This window comes from Panthera uncia, chromosome B4 (assembly GCF_023721935.1).
Source record: "Panthera uncia isolate 11264 chromosome B4, Puncia_PCG_1.0, whole genome shotgun sequence".
In the NCBI taxonomy this organism is placed as follows: domain Eukaryota; kingdom Metazoa; phylum Chordata; class Mammalia; order Carnivora; family Felidae; genus Panthera; species Panthera uncia.
This window is the reverse complement of record NC_064809.1, coordinates 85,840,369-85,864,354: the sequence shown is the minus strand read 5'-3', so window position 1 is coordinate 85,864,354 and position 23,986 is coordinate 85,840,369. Positions and strand designations below refer to the sequence as shown.

General features: G+C 34.6%; 1 protein-coding gene across 3 annotated transcripts in view; it reads right to left on the bottom strand.

Moving 5' to 3' along the window:
- The window catches only part of MON2 (MON2 homolog, regulator of endosome-to-Golgi trafficking), a 117,349-nt gene that overhangs the window by 26,841 nt on the left and 66,522 nt on the right, over positions 1-23,986 (bottom strand). For all 3 annotated transcript variants that reach the window (XM_049625887.1, XM_049625888.1, XM_049625889.1), the window contains exons 18-26: positions 23,899-23,972; positions 23,541-23,631; positions 18,666-18,767; positions 17,426-17,536; positions 15,703-15,878; positions 13,020-13,182; positions 11,100-11,393; positions 8,759-8,957; positions 4,341-4,969 (exon numbers count right to left, since the gene is read on the bottom strand). In XM_049625887.1, coding sequence (XP_049481844.1) covers positions 4,341-4,969; positions 8,759-8,957; positions 11,100-11,393; positions 13,020-13,182; positions 15,703-15,878; positions 17,426-17,536; positions 18,666-18,767; positions 23,541-23,631; positions 23,899-23,972 — 1,839 coding nt within the window. The remainder of the gene's footprint in view (positions 1-4,340; positions 4,970-8,758; positions 8,958-11,099; positions 11,394-13,019; positions 13,183-15,702; positions 15,879-17,425; positions 17,537-18,665; positions 18,768-23,540; positions 23,632-23,898; positions 23,973-23,986) is intronic.

Genomic DNA, 23,986 nt, shown 5'->3' with positions numbered 1-23,986 from the left:
GTCCTATTTTATATAAGCATTATACAATCTTTTATAAGCCCTGAAGGACACAGCTATTACAAGCTATTTTAAGCTATTATTGAATACAGTGTAAGCTAACTGTGTTGATCAGCTAAAAAATGCCTTTTAATAAAAAGTGTGATTTATTACTTAACAGGCTAGAAAAAGAGCAAGCACTTGAAGAGGAGTCCCAGGCAGTCCTGAGGTTCCACAATCCGATCATTTGTTCAGTAATACAGCCATTAGGTCATCAAGAATGCTTCACTGACCAAGAGGATATTGACTGATACTGACTTCTATTTAAGAAATGGCATCAGTTCACTGAAATGACAGCTGATTTCTGCACTATGCTTAGTCTCCTAACTTTAACAAATAATCATGTATACCATCATTGGGAAAATGTGTGAAAATTTGTTTCTAAAAGAAATGTATATGTGAATTTTTTGACATGGCAGTGTATATTTAATGTCTAATATATCTAAATATACAGACTTGATTTACAACAAAAGAATTTAAAATTTTTAATAGAAATTAAACTTATTGCTATAAATAATTTGATAAAACAGAATAAAATACATATCCTGACACTACAGATTTTAATTACTTCAGATAGCCTGAAAGTACTTAAAATGAGTCTTATATTTTCATTTTTTCTAGCAACAAATGTGTTTTCTCCTCCCATCCTTTCACAAATTCCTGTTTTAATGTTTCTTTTCTGTGTGAAAAATACTCAATGATAGTATTTATGTAGTATCTAAAATACACTTGTGCTTTATTTACAAAACAAAAAACATAATCATTCTGCACTTGAATACTCTCAAAATACTAGATCAAAATTCAAAGCATTTCAAATTTTTAGGGAATTCCTTTAAAAAGATGCACACAACATTTATGTTTTTCCAGAACCCATGGCTTTTTGATCTGTCAGGTAATAGATTAATTTTATCTTCCCTCAGAGAAGACAGAGCCATTTAGTTATAACTGAAGTTTTAGAGAAAAGTGTCTTGAAATATAAAGTAGATAAGCAAAGTGCTGCCCATACCTAAGTTAGATCATCCTATAAATACAATGTAAAAAAAAAAAAAAAAAAAAAAAGATATCTAATACTATCTCTCAATATTTGGTTATTTTTCTCTGTAATAGTGAATTAGAGGAATCTGAATGGTATACAGCCTAAAAAAATCACTCTACTGACTGCTTCTGTTAAATTTCACTTTCTTTTTTATTAAGCTCTTGCTGAGTCTTAATTCTCAGAAGTAAATAAGCAGTAATTACTGTGAAAAAGAAATAATTATCCTAAGTGGATTCTTAAGTTTCAAGGACTAAAAAAAAGTAAAGCCCATATGATTACCTTACAAAACTAAGTATTAACAGTTTCTCTGGAAATATCTTAGCACCAAACAATGACTTTGACTACATATTTCAATTTTCAGTGGCTATTTATAAAAAGAAAACATACTGTATTGTTATAGCTGGCTTAATAAGCAATTCCAGGATCTTAAAATGCATACTATTGAATTGACATTAAAAAAAAAAAAAACTCCATCTAAGAAAAAGTTATTGGTTTTCTTTCAGTATTCTTAAATTTGTATATCAGAAAAAACTATAGTATGAACCTGATAACAGATTTCAGTTCAAAAGCTAAGAATCAGTCAGCAAGCTGCACATTTCCTATTAGTCCAGTTTGAAAACTGTATGTGAAAACAAGAACAGAAAATGGACATCCAACCTCTCCCGTGGTTCAAGGTTTCTCTTATTAAGTCCTTAAACAATAATTCATTCAGTGCCTACTTATACAAAGACTTTTTTTTGCCCCCTCAACTCAGATACTAAGATCTATGCCAGGGAACTTGATGATACAGACAGTAACAGCTAACATTCACTCAATGTTTAACTGTGCCCAGCAGTAAATGCCTTGCAAATCCCACTTAATAAGAAAAAAAAATGTAGATTTATCATTTTCATTTTATAGATTAGGAAGCTCATGAATAAAGAGAGTCAGAAACTTGCCCCATTAAGCAGCAGGCAGGGCTGCACTGCACAACTCCCTGGGCACCATTCACACACAATGTGCCAGTGTCTCCTGGAGTACCCCTCCAACAGTCTTGATGATGGAGGCAGATACAGCGTCCAGCCATCTGACTGGAAGTTTAGTAATAAATAAGACAGATGCAGTCTCCTGACCTCAGAACTCAGGGAAAACAGAATCAAATTCTCAGGTCCCACGCATGTCAAAATATCTTGGCCAAGAAAAATTAATTAGCATACATAACTAAATCAATTTAGTGGGATCTAGTGATTTAAAAACCAAGAGAAGACTGTCACTCTGTAGCTTTGAACTATGTAAGGGTAAACGTGAAATAAAAAATGAGTTTTTTACAAAGGAAATTATCTTTAACCAATAAAAAGTTTTGTTGGAAAACTAATTTAATTATAAAGTCCCAAAGCAAGTAAATTTTGCTTATGAAAAAATTTTCTGACACACGTGGGAAAAAAATACAGAAACACTTTTACTGATAGTGAAATATCTTACTTTTTCCATTAGGAAATATTAAAGACACCATATGTCTGAATCATATTCAAGTGTTATAAAATACCCTTTAGATAATTATAGAAGTAATAAACAACAGCTAGAGTGAGAATTAGTAATGCAAAATTGCATCAGTTGATACAAATGAACAACAAATAAGGCTTCCTAAGTTTCAGAATGAAGGTATATGTTGTTTTCAAAACTAGTAAAAGCTCAGAAAAAGTTCCTAGTAGTTGAAGTAAATGATTCTACTTGTTCTCACACTGCTAAAGCAGAGCTTTTAAAAATAAAATTATACAGCCTGCGTGGCTCAGTCAGTCAAGCGTCCGACTTTGGCTCAGGTGATCTCGCGGTTAGGGAGTTTGAGCCCCCATCAGGCTCTGTGCTGACAGTTCAGAGCCTGGAGCCTGCTTTGGATTCTGTGACTCCCTCTCTCTCTGCCCATCCCCTGCTTGCACTCTCTGTCTCTCTCTCTCCCCAAAATAAAAAGCATTAAACATACATACATACATACATACATACATAAAATTATATAATTTCTTTCCTTGAAAAGAATTTTGGAGGTTTGTTGTTATTTCTTTGTTTATAAAAACCTGAATCTAACATCTAAATGCGTGTTGTAGATTATAAACATCACTTAAGGTCTGTGCTTTGTTTTGCTGACAGAATAACTTTTCAATTCCCTCCAGGGCACTGCATAAGTAACATGTGCATGATCAATCAAGGGGGGAAAAGTAGGTACTAACAGGCTACTTTTTTTCTTCACTGAAAATAAAAACAGCTATTTTGATTTCAATTGTGGAAAACTGATAACCCTACAATAAATTTTTTTTAAATGTCAGATTCTCTTAAAATTTAAGTTTCTACACAATTTGTTTCTCTGCACAAACAACTAGGGTTAAAGAGATCAAGGTTACTGCACAGCTAGACTTCTTCCAGAGCCAGTGAAGAGGTATTCTGGTGTAGCAGAAACCACTACTTTCACTGTGAAAGTTTTCATCATTCCAGCTGGATATAATGCAATCAGCTAATTAGAAAACGATCTGCCATACACAAATCTGGTAACACATGAGTAATCAGAATCTAGTTCCATTCTAATTTTGCTAGAATGTCACAGCGACTTTGCTGGAATTGCTGGCTCCTCGGTTGGCATTTCTCTGTTTAGCAGTTTGGTTGTTGTGAATTGTGCCAACAATTACCTTGCTGGTTTAGAGAACTCTTTGATTCTGATCTGGTTTTGCCTGCTAGTTGGAATTTGCTCAATGATTTTTAGGTCTGTTTTAGTAACTTTTTCACAGTAACAAAACACACATAGGTAAAATCTATCTTTTTGCAATTTCTGTGAGAAACATACTTTTAAATTTATTCTTACTTCTTTTTTTAAAATATAAGCTTCCAACAATTCCAGAGCTAAATTTAAGTACAATGAAAAAATACAGATATATACAATCCCATAACTTATTGATTTTCTAATTATAGAAGTACTCCACTAAAGCTGTTATTCAGAGAAGTATATACCCTCTTGTGAAGAGCTGCATAATCAAACCAAAAATGTTGGTGAATAGAAAAAAAAGGATACAGGCAGTTTCTGAAACTCTCTCAAAATAAACCTGAATTACCTTTTCAAATACATCAGAAAGCCCTAAGTTTTTAAAGTAACTGGATGTTTAGAACCTTGGGTTTATCTGAAAGTATGCATATACAACTATCTTGCTGATCCAGAATTTATCTTAAAAAATATGTGGCAAACTAAAAAACTTCCAGAGAACCACACACGTTATTGTTTAGACAGCCACTGAAACTCTATTACCTTCTGGAGAACATCTAAAGCTGTAAGCACAGCTTCTTGTAAACTTGTCAAAACTGCTTCAGTATAAGATGGAAGAATGAAAGGGGACGCGTCTGAACTTATGGGGACTGACACAGCACTATGCAGTGTGATTCCCAGCTTCTGCAAGTCGCCCATGCTGAAACCAGCCTTTATGTGCTGGTAGAGAGCTGGGAATATCTGAGTTAAAGCTGTAAGGAAAGGCTGGCTGGGGATGAAAGTCAATTTGTCAAAAGTAACAGGAGGCTTAGTGCTTTCCGATCCAATTCTATACCAGGTATTCCACGCAGCCCACCAGAGATTCAAATCTTCAAGCTCGTCAGTAACTATGGGTGGCTCAGAGCTGTTGTATCGTCCAAGTTTCTCTCCAATGGAATCTGTTCTTACAAACGGTCTGCTCAGGCCAGGGCCTGATATGGACCCTAGCAGGACAGGCACAGGTACATTAACTGCAGGTGGTGTCTCGGGCTTATCTGAGTCTCTGACGGGGGACACAATCTGTAAAATTTCCTGGAAGCTTTTCAGGGCAGCCAGAGATACTTCATTGTTTTTGCTGAGTGCAGCTGATTGTATATGGTCAAGAAGAACATCCCATGCTCTTGAAAAATCTCCTGTATCGGGAAGAGAAAAACAAAATCTATCAAAATGGTCAAGATTTCTCAGACTATTGCAAACTTTACAATTTATTTTTCTGCTTAAATTCTTATAAAACTGAAGAAATATGATCAAGTACTAAGGTACTAACAGTGTGAATTAAAATCAATGAAACCTTGGAGTGCCTGGGTGGCTCAGTCAGTTAGGCCTCTGACTTCAGCCGTCTGACTTCGGCTTGGGTCATGATTTCATGGCTTGTGAGTTCAAGCCCCATGTCGGGCTCTGTGCTGACAGCTCAGAGCCTGGATCATGCTTCGGATTCTGTGTCTCCCTCTCTGTCGGTCCCTCCTGTGTTCTTACTCTGTCTCTCTCAAAAATAAATTAAAAAAATTTTTTAATTAAAAAAAAAGAAAATCAATGAAACCCAAATATCAAGTAAAAATTTTTTTTCAGATCTAGGGACAAGGGGCACCAAGAAGAGAATGAGTATAGCAATGTTTTGGTCTTAAGAACAAAACTCTATAGGGGCACCTGTGTGGCTCAGTTGGTTGAGACCAGTTCTTGATTTAGGTTCAGGTCATGACCCCACGGTGGTGGGATCAAGCCCCAGGTCATGGGATTGAGCCCTGCATCAGGGACTCTGCACTGAGCGTTGAGCCTACTTGATTCTTTCTCTCTCTCTGCCTCCTTCCCTCACTTATGCTCTCTAAAATTAAAAAAAAAAAAAAATTAAATAAAAAATATTAAAAACAAAACTCTATAAATGTATATACACATGTTCACACTATTTCCTAGTTATTTCTGCCTACGGAAAACAGAATAAAAATGTAAGAGGGTAAAAACAAAAGCTTTTCAGTAACAACTTTGATTTACTCATCTACCTTTATTTAATGATTAAGATAAGATGTTCTCACTCTTAAACATATTGGAAAAGTTACAAATTATAACAGAATAATATGTATTTTTTTATTGGCCTAAGTTTTTAAAATACACTATGCTCTACTCATGAAATCTCAACTTCACGCCTTTTCATATTTTAATAACTTAGAGCTGCAGAATTCTTCTTTTATTTCGTTGTAGAATTTTCTTAAACATTTCTTCCCAATTACAGTGAGTCACCAGAAGAAACTGCACCATAAAGAAGAGACTGTCTTTTTACAACTTTGAGTCTAAATCTGCTCCTCTCATGTGAAATGGAGTCTGCTGACCCACCCACAGCAGAGTATGGGCTGAGTGGCAGTTGTTGGCTTCCACTGATCAATCCAATCTCTTGTTCTACTCCTATGACCAGGTAAGCACATTTATGTTGAAGTTCTTTACAGCCACATGTAGTCTGTTTCTATGAAACCCAACAAAAATGACCTTGTTCCTAGAGCAATTTACCCCAATGGCTTTGTTAACAGAATGGCTTATTACCCACATACATGCATTTAACACAAAAATCAGAAGAACTGACATTTTCCAAAGCAGGGTGACATAAGTAGGCTGTGAAATACATAAATAATTAAGGTTTAAAGTCATTTCACAAAGGCTATAAGTGAGTAAAGTTTTAAATTTTTCCTCATATTTCTGAGGAAGCAATCAGTTAACAGAAAAGCTGGAAGTAGTTCTGGGATGAAACAATAGGTACTACTCTGCCTATACAGGACAAAAAATAACACCTGGCCAGTTATATGCCTCTTCCTTTCCACGTTTTTTTTTTTTTTTTTTTTTAATTAAAAATTGAGGTACAACTTACATACAATAAAAAACAGATTTTTTAAAAGTTTGTTTATTTTGAAAGTGAGAGCACGTGTGTGCAAGTGGAGAAGGGGCAGAGAAAGAGGGAGAGAGAGAATCCCAAACAAATAGGCTCTGCTCATGGGGCTCGATAGGAACCATGAGACCATGACTTGAGCTGACATCAGAATGGGGACTCAATCTCATATTTAGAATATTCCATACCACAGGAAGGAAAACCCTGTAATTCCTCTTTTAAAATATTCTATACCTAGGAAAAAGTACACATTCTAAAAGACTAGATGTAAGTATATATTGTTCATGGTTATGTTGAAAATATGAACCTTATTCTAAAATAATATAGACCATTTTCCAATATTCAAATTACAAAAAACTACTAAAGCTACACAAACAGCCTTCATTTTTAAAAAACTAGATCTTTATTTATTAGGTTTTACATTTATTTATTTATTTATTTATTTATTTAATTTTTGATGTTTATTTTTGAGAGACAGAGTGTGAGCAGGGGAGGGCAGAGAGAGAGAGAAGGACACACAGAATCCGAAGCTGGCTCCAGGCTCTGAGCTTTTAGCACAGAGCCTCATTTGGGGCTTGAACCCACCGACTGAGATCATGACTTGAGCCGAAGTTGGGTATTTAACTGACTAAGCCACTCAGGTGCCCCATACTTTTAAAAATTTTTAATGTTTATTTTTGAGAGAGAGAGAGACGCTGCGGGGTGGGGGGGGGGGGGCAGAGAGAGAGAGAGAGAGGGAAACACAGAATCCAAAGCCAGCTCCAAGCTCCAAGCTGTAAGCCCAGAGACTGATGTGGGGCTCAAACTCATGAACCATGAGATCATGACCTGAGCCAAAGTCTGACACTTAACCAACTATGCCACTCAGGTGCCCCAGGTTTTAGCTTTTAAAATAAAGTAACTATCATGGAAGTTTTTTGGTTTTTGTTTTTTTAAGTTAATTTTGAGAGACAGAACATGAATAGGGGAGGGGTAAAGAGAGAGGAAATGAGAGAGAATCCCAAGCAGGCTTCACACTCAGGGCTCATATTCATAAAGTGTGAGGTCATGACCTGAGCCAAAATCAAGAATCCGAAGTTTAACCAACTGAGCCATCTAGGTGCCCTATCACAGACGTATTAAAAATGATGCTTATTTTGTCAAAACTCAGCAAATATATAGTTAAGACTGGTACATTTTATTTTATGTAAATTTTATATGGAAATAAAAAGCTAGGATTTTTATATACATTTAACATTAAGCTCTAGGAGAGCAAAAAGGATCAAACATTAGAGACTACTTTTGGTAAAAAAAGGAAAAAATGAACATGAAGAACACACAAAACTGCTGATGGAAAGAATAAATATGCTTATGCTTTAACATAAACAGGAACAAAAAAGCCAAATATAAAATAATAATTTGTAAAAATGCAATAATATGTACAGCATGCTCATAATTTTATAAACCAGTATTTCTGTTCCATTCACTTTTCTCTACCCCCCTCACCACTATCATCAGAACTGAAGGTATAATCTACACTGGGGCTTCTCAATCTCAGTATTATTGACATTTACACATTCTCTCTGCCTATAAAATTCTTCACATTTCATCCTACCCTTGCCTGATGGAACTACTACTGACCATTCAGACCTCAGGTAAAATACTGCTTCCTTAGGGAAGCTTACCTGGAACTCATAGGCCTGGTCAAATAACTATTATAAGCTTACAAAGCACCACTCCTTTGTAGCATTTATCACTGTAGCAATTTTGCATTTATTTATGTAATTACAGTTATTCCCTTATGCCCATGACAACAAAGATGTTGTGTATTTTATTCATCATTGTATCCCCTAGAGGCTAGCCCATATGAGGTAAATTACACATTTTCTCAACAAAATGAATGAAACTGTGTATGCTTATGCACACACCACACATAAACAAAACCTGACATTAAGACTCATTATTCTTGGGAAGTAGCATTATATACAAATTTTTTAAAAATCTCCTAAATTTTTCAAATTGCCTTTAAAATGAGTTACTTGTTTAACTAGAGGGAAAAATGCATATATACCTAAAGGTTGCAGTAAATATCTTCTAGTGTTAAAGATTCTTGCTACTCCGGCCAATGTTAAAACCCAGGTCTCTGCCCACTGCTTCTCTGCTGTGTCCCTTGAATGATGAATGAGAATATTCCCACCTCCAGACTCAATCTTTTCTTTGTCTGCAGTGGTAGAAGATTCCCGAACTCGGTCCAATAGATGAAAGAGAACCTGAATATTTATAAAAATGCATATAAAAATAACATAGCTTAAATAAAAGCATAGCAATTAAGAACTGTCACAACAAAAGTCACAAGAAATTACATCAGACAGATCAATCCAATATATTAGAAAAAATAGAAGTATTATATTAAGTTTATACTTGAAGTTATAGAATATGAAAAATGTTTTAATTTGATTGGATATTTTCTAAGACTTGTTGACGTATCAACAGAGCATCTATGGGGTAATGTGTAAGAAGGGACTGAAGCTAAGGAATTCAGTCCAGGCAAAAAACAGAATTATAGAAGACATCTAAATAGAGGTTATAACTCAAGTTTCGGGACTAGATGAGGGTGCTTGAAAATATCAAGCGGGAAGTGTCTGGGACTTGGAGAATGTTTACATTTAAAGCGTAGATTCAGGGGAAGGAGTTGAAGAAAAAAAATAAAAATGAAAAAGACAAGCAAAAGCATTCTGTGAAACAGAAGCCAAGGGAAGAGAAATTTCAAGGAGAAAATAGCCAACAGTATTAAATGCTACCAAAAAAAAAAAAATGAGTAGGATAAGAACTAAACTTAGGGCGAACATTTTGGCAATTAGAAGACTACCTGTAGCCTGTGAACAATTTCTGTGGTTCTCAAAATATGGTCTCAGAACCAACAGCATAGCATCACCCAAGAAATTCACAGACATGCAAATTCTCAGGCTCTGTGACAGGGGGATCAAAAAAAATCACAAACTCTGGGGGTCTGGGGGTGGTAAGACTTCAAGGGGACTCTGTTACTAAGGTTTAAGAGGCTTTGAATTAGAATAATCTAGAAATCATATTAAAGGGTCAAGAGAATGCAGGAGAGGTGAGGAAGGAAAAAAATTCACTGAGAATTAGGCAGCAAGATTAACAATAAAGCTGTTTAAAATGAAAATAGGAATCAGAGAAAATATCAGTTTGTTTTTTAAAATACTAGTAAGGGAGACTAAAGCATGTTTATGATCTGAATAAGAGCCAACAGATAGAGCTGAAACAGAACACAGGGGAAGGAGAAGAGATTTTAATTATTTTTATTAGTAAATGCACATTAATTTTTTAAATGTTTATTTACTGATTTGGAGAGAGAGACACAGCAAAAGAGAACGTGAGCAGGGGGGAAAGGCAGAGAGAGAAGGAGAGAGAATCCCAAGCAGCTCCACATCATCTGCCCAGAGCCCAAAGCATGGCTACATTATTAATTTTTTAAGAAGACATTCTGGAGTCTTTTTTATTAAATTGAAGAAAAATTGTTAAATACAATTAGGATTTACTATGTTGCCTATTACCAAACTTAACTGATCTCAGAAATTCACAAAAGCAGTGTAAAGACGATGAGCAGAATTTTATTTTATTTATTTTATTTTATTTTTCAGGTTTATTTTTAAGTTTATTTAGTTTGAGAGAGAGAAAGAAAGAGAGAACACACACGTGAGGAGGGAAAGGACAGAGTGGGAAAGTAAGGGTTATAAGCAGGTTCCTGCTGTCAACACATAGCCCAACACGGGGCTCGATCCCATGAACTGTGAGATCATGACCTGAGCCAAAATCAAGAGTCAGATGCTTACCGGACTAAGGCACCCAGGTGCCCTTGAACAGACTTGTATTAAAATGGAACAGACAGAACCAAAAAGGAAAGCAAAGAGGAGATGCTCAATAATAAGCTGTTAGTTTGGTAAAAAAGGCTTAGAGGATAAAAAAGAAAAAGAAAAAATGAAACTGTATATTTAATGAACAAACATACAGAATTTAACACTTAGAGGTTACTTCTGTTTGCTTAGTCTGAAAGTAAATTTCACTATTGCTGATATTCTTTCATTTATAAAATTAGTAGTTGATTACATTTCAATTATGTGGTTTTGCCACTTGGAAAAACAGGGAGAAAAAAGGGACAAAGGCAGAAATCAGAGACAGATATTAAGAGATGAAGATAGAAAAAGAGAGAATAGGCTTTCAATATGTAATTTGCTCCATGGTGTAACTTATAGCAGGACAAAACTAACATTTTGTCTGGCCAAAAGCACAAATGCATGGAAATTCTTCTTTAAAAATTAATAAGAACAAATTTAATTGAAAAATTTTTAAATCTGTCTCAAATGCTAATAACTCAGGCTAATACACAATACCTTCCAAATAACAGTATGCCATGTTGAATGCTGTAACAAAGTTCCATGTGCACCAATTGTTGAAAACAGAGTTTGCCCTGCACTTTTCCTCACAGCAGGACGGGGGTCCACACATAGTTCACCCAATTTTGCATAAAGACACAGCCACAAGCAATCAAACGGTGGTGCAGGGTGGAAGGGCCGATTTAAAACCACTCCTTTTTCTTCTGCCTGTTTTTGCTGTGCTGCCTCTTCTTTATTTAATTCCTTTTCAATAGTTTCCCCTCTTTGGAAAAAATAATCTGAAATATTCCACTAAAGAGCAAAGTAGAAAAATACCATTTCACTCACAGATTTTATTTTAAACACATAAATAAATATTCAATACATGATTGGTTGCTTTAACTTTCAGAAACAAAACCTTAAAAAGTCACTTCAGAAATTCCTTTCTAGCAGAATAGATTTGAAAACATCTCTGTCATATGTCTCCATCTGATTTCAGGAGAATATGGGGAAACAATCTTGTGCTGACATTAATATTTTTAAATATTTTTGTTATGAAACATTTCAAGAACATACAAAATAAAACAAAACAAAAAACAGGGAAAATGTATCACCATATCAATGTACCCAAAACCTATTATTAACATTTTGGCATATTTATTTCGTGCCTATATTTTATAAAAAATTAACCATGATACCATTATGACACCAAAAAAATTATTAACAGTTCTTTAATATCATTTAATGACATTTTATAATTTCATAGAACAATTACTATATCCTAACGTAGCTTATGACCTCATTCTCAACCACAGTACAGTGTATGAATTAATGAGAATTACACCAATGATAAAAATGTAGAGAATCCTATAAACATAAATATAAGAGGTGACACCAGGCAGTAATATAGTCAACACTGAATCAAATACTCTTTGGGAGGGATTCTATATGTGTGCTTATTTTCTTTCCTATGATTACATTTTAATAGTAACTTATCTAGCTTGTGAGGGATATCTGACTTTAAAATTTTCTGGCTTATAGAGGCGTCTGGGTGGCTCAGAAGGTTAAAAGTGTCAGACTCTTTCATTTCAGCTCAGGTCCTGATCTCATGGTTCAGGAGTTCAAGCCCCACGTTGGGCACCTCGCTAACAGTGCTTAATCTGCTTGGGATTCTCTCTCCCTCTCTCTCTGCCCCTCTCTTGCTCATGCTCCCCCACTCAAAAATACATAAACTTTAAAAAAATAAAAATAAATAAGTAAAAACTTTTGGCTTATAATAAACTTTTAAAAATGTAAATAATTGCCTTTAAATGCATTTATATTGGAAACAGCTTTGTTTATTAATGTAATATTAATAACATCCTAACTTAGATTTTACTTCTATATTCAAAGTAAGTAAAATGAGGCTCAAAAGGTCAGTCATTAAACAATTAACAACAGGCACAGAGAATTAAAATACAAGTATATCTGTTCCCACAGTCAAGGCTCTTCCATTAACATATGCCTTCTAGTAGCTAACGAAGCAGAGTGGATGAACTACAGGACCATGTAAAGACTTTTATTGGAGCTTTATTTACTAAATAAGTAGTACATGAAAATGTTGCTACTAAAACAATATTGAAAATCAATTAATCCTTACACGAGAGTCAAATAAATATTTCTCTTTTATGTACTATTACTTGTTTACTAAATCCTCTCATGACAAACCTTTTAAAGCAAAATTTCAGCTCAATAGATAAAAATTATTCCAAATATTCTATCAATGAATTATTTCTTAAATTATGTCATTTAATCCCTCATGCAAAATAAAAGTTTAGCATTTAAATGTCATTCAAACAACCCCCATAAAACAAAAAGCCTATTTGCTTAGCATTCATTCTTAATTGCCTAACAATGATTTCTAAATTATATGATCACAAGAAAGGCAGTAATACTTACCAATAAACCTATTGAAGTTAAACTAATATTAAGTTCTTGGTTATGAAGTCCAAAGCTACCTGCTACATCTACAACAATCTGCAAGCATGTGCAAGGCATTGTTGGTAGAAAATCTGTCACAACCAACTGAAGACACTGGAATGCAGTTCGTATCAAGGATTCTCTAAAAAAAAAATGAAAAATAAATATATATTTATGCACTTAAAAGAAATGTAAGTAAAAATATACACCTTACAATAATTTGAACCAAGTTAAATTCTATTCTAAAATTTGAACAAGAGGGGTGCCTGGGTCGTTCAGTAGGTTAAGCATCAGATTCTTGATTTCAGTTCAGGCCCTGATCTCAAAGTTCCTGAGTTCGAGCCCCATGTCAGGTTCCTCGTTGACAGTGCAGAGTCTGCTTGGGATTGTCTTTCTCTGCCCCTCCCTTGTTCATGCTCTCTAAATAAATAAAAATAAACTTTAAAATTTGGACCAAAAAATCTCCCCTAATATAGGTCATACGGTATTTTAACATTTACATAAATGTAAAAGAGATACTTATACTTAAATAAATTAACAAACAAAACTGAGGAAAGGATTTTGTATCAACCAGCCAAACAAAAGTTAGACATTAACAAAAAAAGGAAATTGACTATAGCTACTTTCTCACCACTATATCCCACAAATCTAGCATGGTGCCCAGCATATATGCAAATAGACACATAATGAAAATGAGTTCCCCATTCTTTTTTATGTATATCTCATTTAAAATAATCCATCTAGTCTGCATAAGAAAATAGTATACTTTGAATTTCAAATGAAGAGAATAAAAAGTATTTGACTTTAGGGGCACCTGTGTGGCTTGTTCCTTGAGTGACTGACTTTGGCTCAGGTTACGATTTCATGGTTCATTGAGTTCAAGTTCCTCATTGGACTTTATGCTATCAGTGCAGAGCCCACTTCAGATCCTCTGGCCCTCTCTCTCTGCCCCTTCCCTGCTTGTGGTCTCTCTTTCTCTCTCTCTCTCTCTCTCTCTCAAAAATAAATAAACATTTTTTTTTTTAAAGAAGCATTTGACTTTAGAGAGAAATGGCAGTGGGGAAAAATAATAACAAAAGTGAATTATAATAGCTAACACTTACTGTTTGCTATGTCATGTACTTCCTGTTTTACATGTACTAAATAATATCTTACAACAACATCCTATTTTATAACTGCACTGTAAATTAGGAGAAGAAATTTTAGCTTGATTTAAGCTATTGCTGGCTTCCTTCCACTTTAATCATCCCAGTATTTTGTAGAATTTAAGGAAATTTACTACTACAAATAAATAAGAAAGATCAATCTTCCATAATAGATAGTCTCAAGCATTTCAACCATACAAAACTCCTCAACTAGTCATCATGTAAGATGGCATGAGTTCTGCTGCAGAATGAGACAAATATATCCACACATCTAATAGACCTTTCCACTGCAATGTTTCACTTTAAACTAAACAAGTCCATTTTGCTCTTCCTTCAGTATTTACTACTTAGTTAATACCACCACCATTCATTAAGCTGCCTAAGTCAGAAATGTGGGAGTCATTCCTTATTCTATTTCCTATTTCACCCTTCACCTCTATAGTGAATCTGCTAAGTAGCTCAAATCCATCTCCTCCTGTCTTTTTTTTTTTTTTTTTTTTAACATTTATTTATTATTGAGAGACAGAGAGAGACAGAGCATGAGCATGGGAGAGGCAGACAGACTGGGAGACACAGAATCCAAAGCAGGCTCCAGGCTCTGAGCTGTCAGCATAGAGTCCAATGCGGGGCTAGAACTCACAAACTGGGAGATCATGACCTGAGCCGAAGTTAGATGCTTAACTGACTGAGCCACCCAGGCGCCCCATCATCTCCTCCTTTCTATCTCTAGAGAGCACTACAGGCTCTCTCATTTCCCCCCACCCCTCCAGGGTACTGTTAAAGTGATAGAGCTCAAATGCACATCACAATGTTCCTTTGCTTAAAACTCCTAAATGTCTCTCAAATGTACTGAGGACAAATCCAAATACATAGTTTATAAAAGCATGTAAGGTCCCTCATAATTTTGGCTCAGCCCCACTCCAGGGACACAGGCTCTTCCCACTGGAATCGTATTCTTTGGAGCATAACAGACTATTCTTATTAGGATCCTAACACAGACCTTGTTCCTTTTCCATAAGATTCTAGTTTTAGAGCAAGAGCTACCCAACTGTGTAATCATAGAAACTAGCAAGCATAGTATTTAGAATATACTAGGCACAGAATAAATGAACAATAAAATTTTAAAAGTCACTTAAAAGCAAATTCTTAGATTTCCCAATATATGCAGAGAAGTCCTAAGTGTTAATTTATATTTTATCAAATATTTATTTTAATAATATAAACCCCAATCTTTGGATGTGTTACAAAATTTTTTAGCTTGGTGCATTTATATTAATTATGAACTTTGTATTCTTGTACAAATGTCAAATAAACAGCAATTTTTCCATCCTTCCAAAACAAAGGTGAGCCCTAATGATTCACTCCAACCAACTGGAGGTAGGATTAAGAAAAAATGATTCTAGATCTTAGACTTAAACAAGAAGGGCATACATAAAAAATTACCACTTCTGCAACATTTTAGGATGAATTCATTCTTTACCTCTATTACTTTCTGGATGTTAGTTTTAAAAACTTACCCTTGATCATTTCTGATTGCTCCCATGACTCCAAGCACTAATGGCCATCCAGGCCCAAGACTGTCTCCCTGACTCTGAAGAATCTGTAACACACATTCTAATTGCTTAAGTCGGATATCTGGATGGTTAATACTGGACATTTCTTTCAATGGGTTCAATAAAAGCAACTGTAGTCTCTGAAAAGAGGGCAGGAAACTAATTAGAAAGAGAAGCTTTATTGTTACTTTTTAAATTTAAATTCACCTCCACTCAGACTGTAAGAGTAAATAAAAACTTTCCTACTAAAACAAACACTGATTTCTCTGAAGTAATTAAGAGATTTATATGTCACCTTTTTTTAAAAATAAGAGAAATAAAAACCTATCTTTAACATGTTAAATTTCAGATTAAATGGAGTGACTATGCATTAAAGGACACTAATTAAAGACCCGTATAGAAATTAATCTCAATAAAGGAAATGTGTCTATATACATCTAGCTATATCTGGAGAGAGGAAATAATCCCCAATTTCTAAAACTATCTTTCATAATTTACTCTGTTAATATACATCACGTTTTGTTTATTTTGAGCAGCAGGCAAAATATTTTGAGCAGCAGGCAAAAGTTTATTAGAATATACAATTAGAAAGGAAGAATAGTAGGAAAGCTGTCTTTACAGAGAGGGGACATTCAAAAGTGAATGCCCCTATATCACATACATTTAAATTTAAAATTCTTAATACTACTAAAAAGTGAGTAAGTATGGTACCCATTAACAAAGACAGCGTCAAACGATTAGAATCCACTGGAGTAAAGACAGCATTCTTTTCTAGTCCTTTCAAGACCTGAAAGCACTTGCATCATTTTTACCTGTTTTCTCTTCAAGGATTCATTTATTTGGTTCACTGATTGAAAAAACATTTAAGCTCTCACCTATGTGTCAGGTATTACAGTGAATAGGATTTGGATAAGGGTTTTCTTTTCAAAAAACTTAAACTGTAACAGGAAAAAAATATGAAGTCACTAAAATTTAAGCTCTATAAGAACATATATCTTTTCTGTCTTGCTCATCATTCTATTCCAAGAGCTAAATCACTAGGTAGCATCTTGTATGTACTCAGTAACTATGTATTGAGTAAATTTATAGAATACAATCACCATCTTCATTCCTACTCAATCTTCAAACAAAAGAACTTCAGTGGACTTTTAAAAAACCGTATAAGAGATCTATAAATGATTATATGAGTCAGGACAAAGGACTCAAGACAAAAATAAATTGGGGAAGTACAAAGGAACTTTTTAAATTATTTAAAAATAAAAACTTATTTTATTGTACTTGTCTCTTCTACCACTTGCTTTTCTCCCCATGTAAGGATAATTAGAGAAAAAAATTAGGAATAGTTAGGGACCAAAGCAAGGAGGCTAATAAAGTAGTGCCTCAAAATAAAGTCTTAGCAACGCATGAACAGGGAAACTTCCACAATGGGAGCCCAATTCTAAGTAATTTAGAAGCTTTAATTCTGTGTCATTCACAAGAAGGTTTTCATGATTTTTAATAAAGATAATCCTAAAAATCCAGACATACCAGTCTTCTGTATGATATCCATGGCCTACATATAAAATATTAAACAACACCCATTCTCAGAATATCATCGATTTGATAAATTAAGAAAAAGACTACATATAGGAGAGGATGATTTTACATTAAAAATTTTTTTAAAACAAGGTAACTTTTTTTTTTTTACCTGGTTTTGTGAAAGTGGAGGATCATGACTAAATGTTAATCCTGCTTTAATAAGTGAAGTTAAAGCTTCTGCTCCCCATTCTCTCATTCGAGAGTTTGGATGCTGGCACACCTGAAGACAAAACATTGAACAAAAATTAAATATTTAATTTGTACACTTAAGCTACATATCACACATCAACTGAGAAAAGAAAAATTTAAATATAACATTTTGTATTCTTTCACATTTTAAAAATTATATGAAATGTTCACCAATAAGGGCTGAATAAAAAATTGTATCTAAAATGGAAGTAAGCTTACCTTCTGTATAAGGGGCAAAGGAAGCAATAAAGAGACAGAAAATAAAAGATGAAACTAAACAAGTCACAGAAAAAAAAGGATTTCAAAAAAGTAAATTATATCATCAGAGTAAACAAAAGCAGCAAGCTGATACTAAGGTTCTTAATCAGGCCAACCCTCATAATCAAATACTATGCTAAGATTTTAAAAACTTATTTTTGTGCCATTTGATGAGAATGTCTAGGACAAGAAAATCTGCATTTTTCCTCTATAATAATTCATAAAAGTAATCCCAACAAAATGGGGGAAAAAAATAAAGAAAAGTTCAAGCTCATTTGTTTCTCTTATGAAGAGTAATACCTTTCCTAGCTTACTAAAATAATACAAAATGATCGTGGAAACTAAACCTAAAGTTAACATACACACGCATACCAACAGAAGCAACCATTACTGAGAATCAGCTAATTATTACCAGTCACTCCAACTTGAACACAAGAGTATACAAATCCAGATGAAATTCCCTGGCACTATCTACAATTAGTGATGCCACACAGGCTTTTTCCCTTTAGAGAAGAGCTATCTCAGAATCACAGGAAAGGTTATAAAGGAACAGTGTTTATAATGAACTCTCAGCCCCAAATGCCTTAAAGTTTCAGAACTAGCTGAAACTGAGGTGGATCAAGAGACTCTGTAACAAAAGAAAGAGGACCCAAGCTAACAGCTAGAGGAGACTTCAGAGATTTCACTGATGTGTCACCCATTATCAGTCCAAAACACCAACCTATTCCTTCCCCAAGGCAATCATTGCAAAACTTTAGTCCCTAATGAAATACACAGACATAAAGACAAGGGGGAAAAAGTTAATGTTGATTGTTCACATGATCATCCAGAATCCGTAGTTCAATGTGTCTGTCTTTATTCTTAACAAAAGTAAATACAGCATTTAAGAAAAAAGAAGTTACCTCAAGTAGATGGCCAGTTAGAGGTCTCCAAAGAATTTCTATTCGGTGCATGTTAACTAGACCAGTTTCTAACAATTTGGCAACAGCAAAAAGAGATGGTTCCTAGAGAGAAAACATATTGCATTTTGATATTGTAAGAAATTTTTAGTACCTCAACTATAAATAAAACTGACGATACTCTGAAAAGCATGACTATAATTAATATATAATTAGTATAAATTAGCAATAATCATAACAGAACCTTAGTTATCATGAGACAAGCCTTTCTGAAACCCACCCTCAAGTATCCAGGATAGATTCTAATTATAAAATTTGGTTAGGAAGAGAATGCTTTCATGAGAAAAAAGTGAAAAATTCAAAATTATTCCAGACATAGAGTGGCTACTCTTCTGACCAGAAGGAAAGATGCATTCTGTTATAGACTAAACTGTGTCCCCTTAAAAAATATCTATGTTGAACCCTACCCCCGAGGTGATGGTCTCTGGAGACCAGGGTCTATACGGGGGTAATTAAGGTTAAGTGAGGTAATAAGGTGAAACTCTGGTAAGATAGGATTAGTGTCTTAAAAGAAGAGACACCAGAGAGCTTCCTGGCGTGCTCTTGAGCACTCCTTCCCACCATGTGAAGACCCAGTGAGAAGACTGCTATCTTTCAAAGCAGGAAAAGAGTCCTCACTTGAGGACCACCATGCAGTGAGAAGACTGCTATCTTTCAAAGCAGGAAAAGAGTCCTCACTTGAGGACCACCATGCTGGCATCTTGATCTCAGACTTACAGCCTAGGCTGATTGATATACATTCTTACTAGTGTTGTCTTCAAATGTCCAGGTTTTATGTGTGAATGTCAGGAAGTATGAAAAAATCCGAAAAGAAACAACAGAGACCAGGGGAAAGAAGTATAGAATCAGGAATGAGGCAGATATTGGAACTGTGAGCTTAGGAAATAACAGAAAAAATACCAGAGACAGGTGACAAACCCCTCTCCTCAGTTGCTAGCATTTCACCAACCAGAAAAGGAATCAGTATTGTTTTAAGACAAATTTGGCCAGGCTGACCTTTGCTGCATGTACTAATGTTACAGGCACCCTAAAAATTTGTGTGGTAGAAGAATGTACCATTGTAGAAACAGTATGATACAGTGGTTAAGACTGACATTTGTGAAGTTTTAATTGACTAGGACCTCATTTCAACTCTACCACTTAATAGCTATGTAACTTGAATAAGTTACTACTTTCACTAAAATTTTTAAAATTTTTTTTAATGTTTATTTAAAAGCAAGAGAGACAGGGGCGCCTGGGTGGCGCAGTCGGTTAAGCGTCCGACTTCAGCCAGGTCACGATCACGCGGTCCGTGAGTTCGAGCCCCGCGTCAGGCTCTGGGCTGATGGCTCGGAGCCTGGAGCCTGTTTCCGATTCTGTGTCTCCCTCTCTCTCTGCCCCTCCCCCGTTCATGCTCTGTCTCTCTCTGTCCCAAAAATAAAAATAAAAAACGTTGAAAAAAAAAATTTAAAAAAAATAAATAAATAAAATAAAATAAAATAAAAGCAAGAGAGACAGAGCATGGGCAGGGGAGGGGCAGAGAGAGGGAGATGCAGAATTCCAAGCAGGCTCCAAGCTCCGAGCTGTCAGCACAGAGCCCGAAGCAGGGCTCGAACTCACAGAACATGAGATCGTGACCTGAGCCAAGTCAGACGCCCAACCGACTGGGCCACCCAGGCGCCCCTCACTAAAATTTTTTAAATCTATACGATGGGGTAAAAATATACAGAGACAACCACATGTTAGAAAGTATCTGGCAGATAATAAGTCCTCATAAATGTTGCCTAGTATGATTTTCTCCTCCTCCTCCTCCTTCTTAGCCCCAACATGGGGCTTGAACTCACAACCCTGGGATCAGGAGTCAGATGCTCTACCAACAGAGCCAGCCAGCCACCTCATTCTTCTGCTAATTCTAACCAGGATGAACACAGGAGTTGTGTGGCATTTAAAAAAATGTACAAGCTCAGAGCCTGGAGCCTGCTTCGGATTCTGTGTCTCCCTCTCTCTCTGCCCCTCCCCTGCTCACACTCTATCTCTCCTTCTCCCTCTCAAAAATAAATAAACATCAAAAAAAAAATTTTTTTTTAAATGTACAAATGCCCACACCTCATAACCAAAGATTCTTATTCAGAAAGCCTAGAATGTATTCCCGGCATTTGCATTTTTAAAAAACTCCACAGCAGACTTTGATGCCCACAAAAGTTACAGCCACTAGTGAAGTGGTTAAGAATAAAGCTCTAGAATGAGACCTATGTGGGTTCAAATCCAAGTTCTAACAATTACTAAATATGTGATCCCAGGCAGATTACTTAAACTCTCTATTTTCATATTTCATCTGTAAAAAGGGGAAACTACCGCCAAACCTCACAGAGTTGTTTTAAATTATTAAATTAAACATTTAAGTGCCTGGCATACAGTAAACTATGAAGAATATTTTTGTCATTGTTATACTGAGTTTGGTAATATGTCTGCACAAGTATCATCCACCACACCTTCTTTCAGGGAAGAATTTGCAAGCTTCATCATAAGCTACTTCTCAACACATTAGCAAAAATTCCTGAAATGAGGACCAAAAATGAGATGACTTTAAATCCACACTAAAGAACACTGATATATATATCTTTCGTTTTAATTTTTTTAAATTTTTTTAATGTTTATTTATTTTTGAGAGAGAGAGAGAGACAGAGAGAGAGAGAGATAGCGATCATGAGCAGGGGAGAAGCAGAGAGACAGAGAGAGACCCAGAATCTGAAGCAGGCGCCAGGCTCTGAGCTGTCAGCGCAGATCCCAATGCAGGGTTAGAACTCCCGAACTGTGTGATCATGACCTGAGCCGAAGTCAGATGCTCAACTGACTGAGCCACCCAGGCACCCCAATATATATATCTTTAATCCCTAGAATGTTTAACTCACTCAGAAGAGCTGACATTGTCAAAGTTTTTTTTAATAATTAAGAAAAATATAAAAGTTTCTAATTTTAACATCTGCATATTTATAATAATTTTTATAAAAAGCACAACTGAATAATGAATTGTTCTTTGCCTCCATTTAAACATTTTTTAATATTTTTATAACATTACAACATTAATACATGCAGCAAAGGTCAGCCTGACCATATTTGTCTAAAATTTTTATAGTTTATATTTTTACAAATTTTTATTTCCATTCCACATTCATCACTTCACTTTATAATATTAAATCCTAAAAGAGAGAAACGAGAATCCATTCTCAGGAACATAATCTCCATTCCAACGCATCCATTTTTTCAACATTTGTTCCTTCTAAGCCTCCCTGAAATATATCTGCTCCAATCACTCTCTTGAAATTGTATTCTTCCAGCATAATTATAAACATCAAATCCCTATTTTTTCTCAATTCTCATTGATCTTGACTTCTTGTAACATTTTTCTTTTGATTTCCATGAACTTGCTCTTTCTTATGTAAATTATACCATTCCTTCAATATCCACCTCCAATAACAAACCAATTCATGTTAATTAATCTTAATTCTTTTAGTAGAAATATGCACTTAGAAACATCTTCTATAATAGGACACTAAAGATTCACAGAATATGTCTCACATCACTTAGTATCTATAACTATTTATTTAGACTCTTATACCACTTAAACTACCACTTAACCATGAGCCAGTAGTTCACATGCTGTTAGAAAGTAAAAATCTTAAATATCCTTTATATTTCTTAGCACTATCATGTATGCAGTACACATACCATGGTTACTGAGTTAATACGTAAATTCTCAAGACATTACCACAGAAACTTGCTCATATTTCATTAAAGTACTCTATTAAAAATATATTTGTGCGTTGAGTTAACCTTAAAGATGCAGGATTATTAAGGATATCAAGAAATTTACTACTTTACTGTATTTTATATTACCCATGCCTTAATTTGGAGTAAAGTATAAAACATATTTTCAAACACCTACATGTTTATGTAATACTCTAACTATATGCTATAGTATATGAAACTTCTCCTTAATAAGACCTCACTGGTTAATCTTTAAATGAGTCCTACAGATGACAAGCCACAATACAAAGAATTATAATTGAAGACTAAGCAGACAACATAATTTTGGATCTTACAGATACATGTTAAACAAGTTACAAAGCTGCATTCTCTGCTTTTTAATCATGTACTAGGTATCTTCACTTACTTGTAAATGGTTACACCATATTTATTTTAAAACATAGAAGGCATTTTACATAATTTCTAAAATATAAACAAATCCATATATTCTTGTGCTGTCCAAGTATAATAGAAAATGATATTTTGATTACAGAAAGAAATGCTCTTGAATGCCAATATTCAAAAGTACTATATTCTATTCATTCAGTCAATAAGTAAAGGAAAAATTTAATTTTCAAGGTAGGGAGAATCATTACCTTTACTAAGAAATGATTAGCTCCTTATTTCCATCCCAATGAAGGCAAGAGAAACTGAGACATATATATATATATATATATATTGCTTGACTTAAACCTTGTATTGTCCCAATCATAAATTGAAATTACAAATATTATTGTGACATTCTATGGAATTCATTTATAAATGTGGTATTACATATATTCTTTTAAAAAATGTTTCTTAAAATATTCAGTACACAACAGAAATGGACACAATTTAAATTTACAATACATTAGACATATCACAAACCACGTCATGTCCTCTTCACTCCCTCTTCAACCTAAATGGCAAAGCTCAACACAGACTGGAAGAAAGTATTAGTCCCACTACTAAAATACTAAGATCACTATGAGTGTACATCTTATTTAACTCAATAATGTACCATATTTAAAACAGAAAGACAGAATATCACACCTTATTATTTCCATAGGCCATATCCATTGCTTCTAGGGATAAGGAGCAAAGTGCATTTATTAAATGATGCAATGATACATCATCAAGATACCTATAATGAAAATGAAGAAGTATGACATTCTGATCTAAAATATACAGCTAATAATATTTATTTCAATTTCAAAAACTGATTCTTTTTTTAAAAAATTTATTTATTGTTTAACTTATATCCAAGTTAGTTAGCATATGGTGCAACAATGATTTCAGGAGTAGATTCCTTAATGCCCCTTACCCATTTAGACCACCCCCCCCCCCCCACAACCCCTCTAGCAACTCTCTGTTTGTTCTCTATATTTAAGAGTCAAAAACTGATTCTTACTGTGAGCTTTCAAACAATCTTGAAAGTATATTGGAAATCACTGGTAAATCTGTCATCACTGCTGTTGTGAGAACCTAAAAGAAGAGTA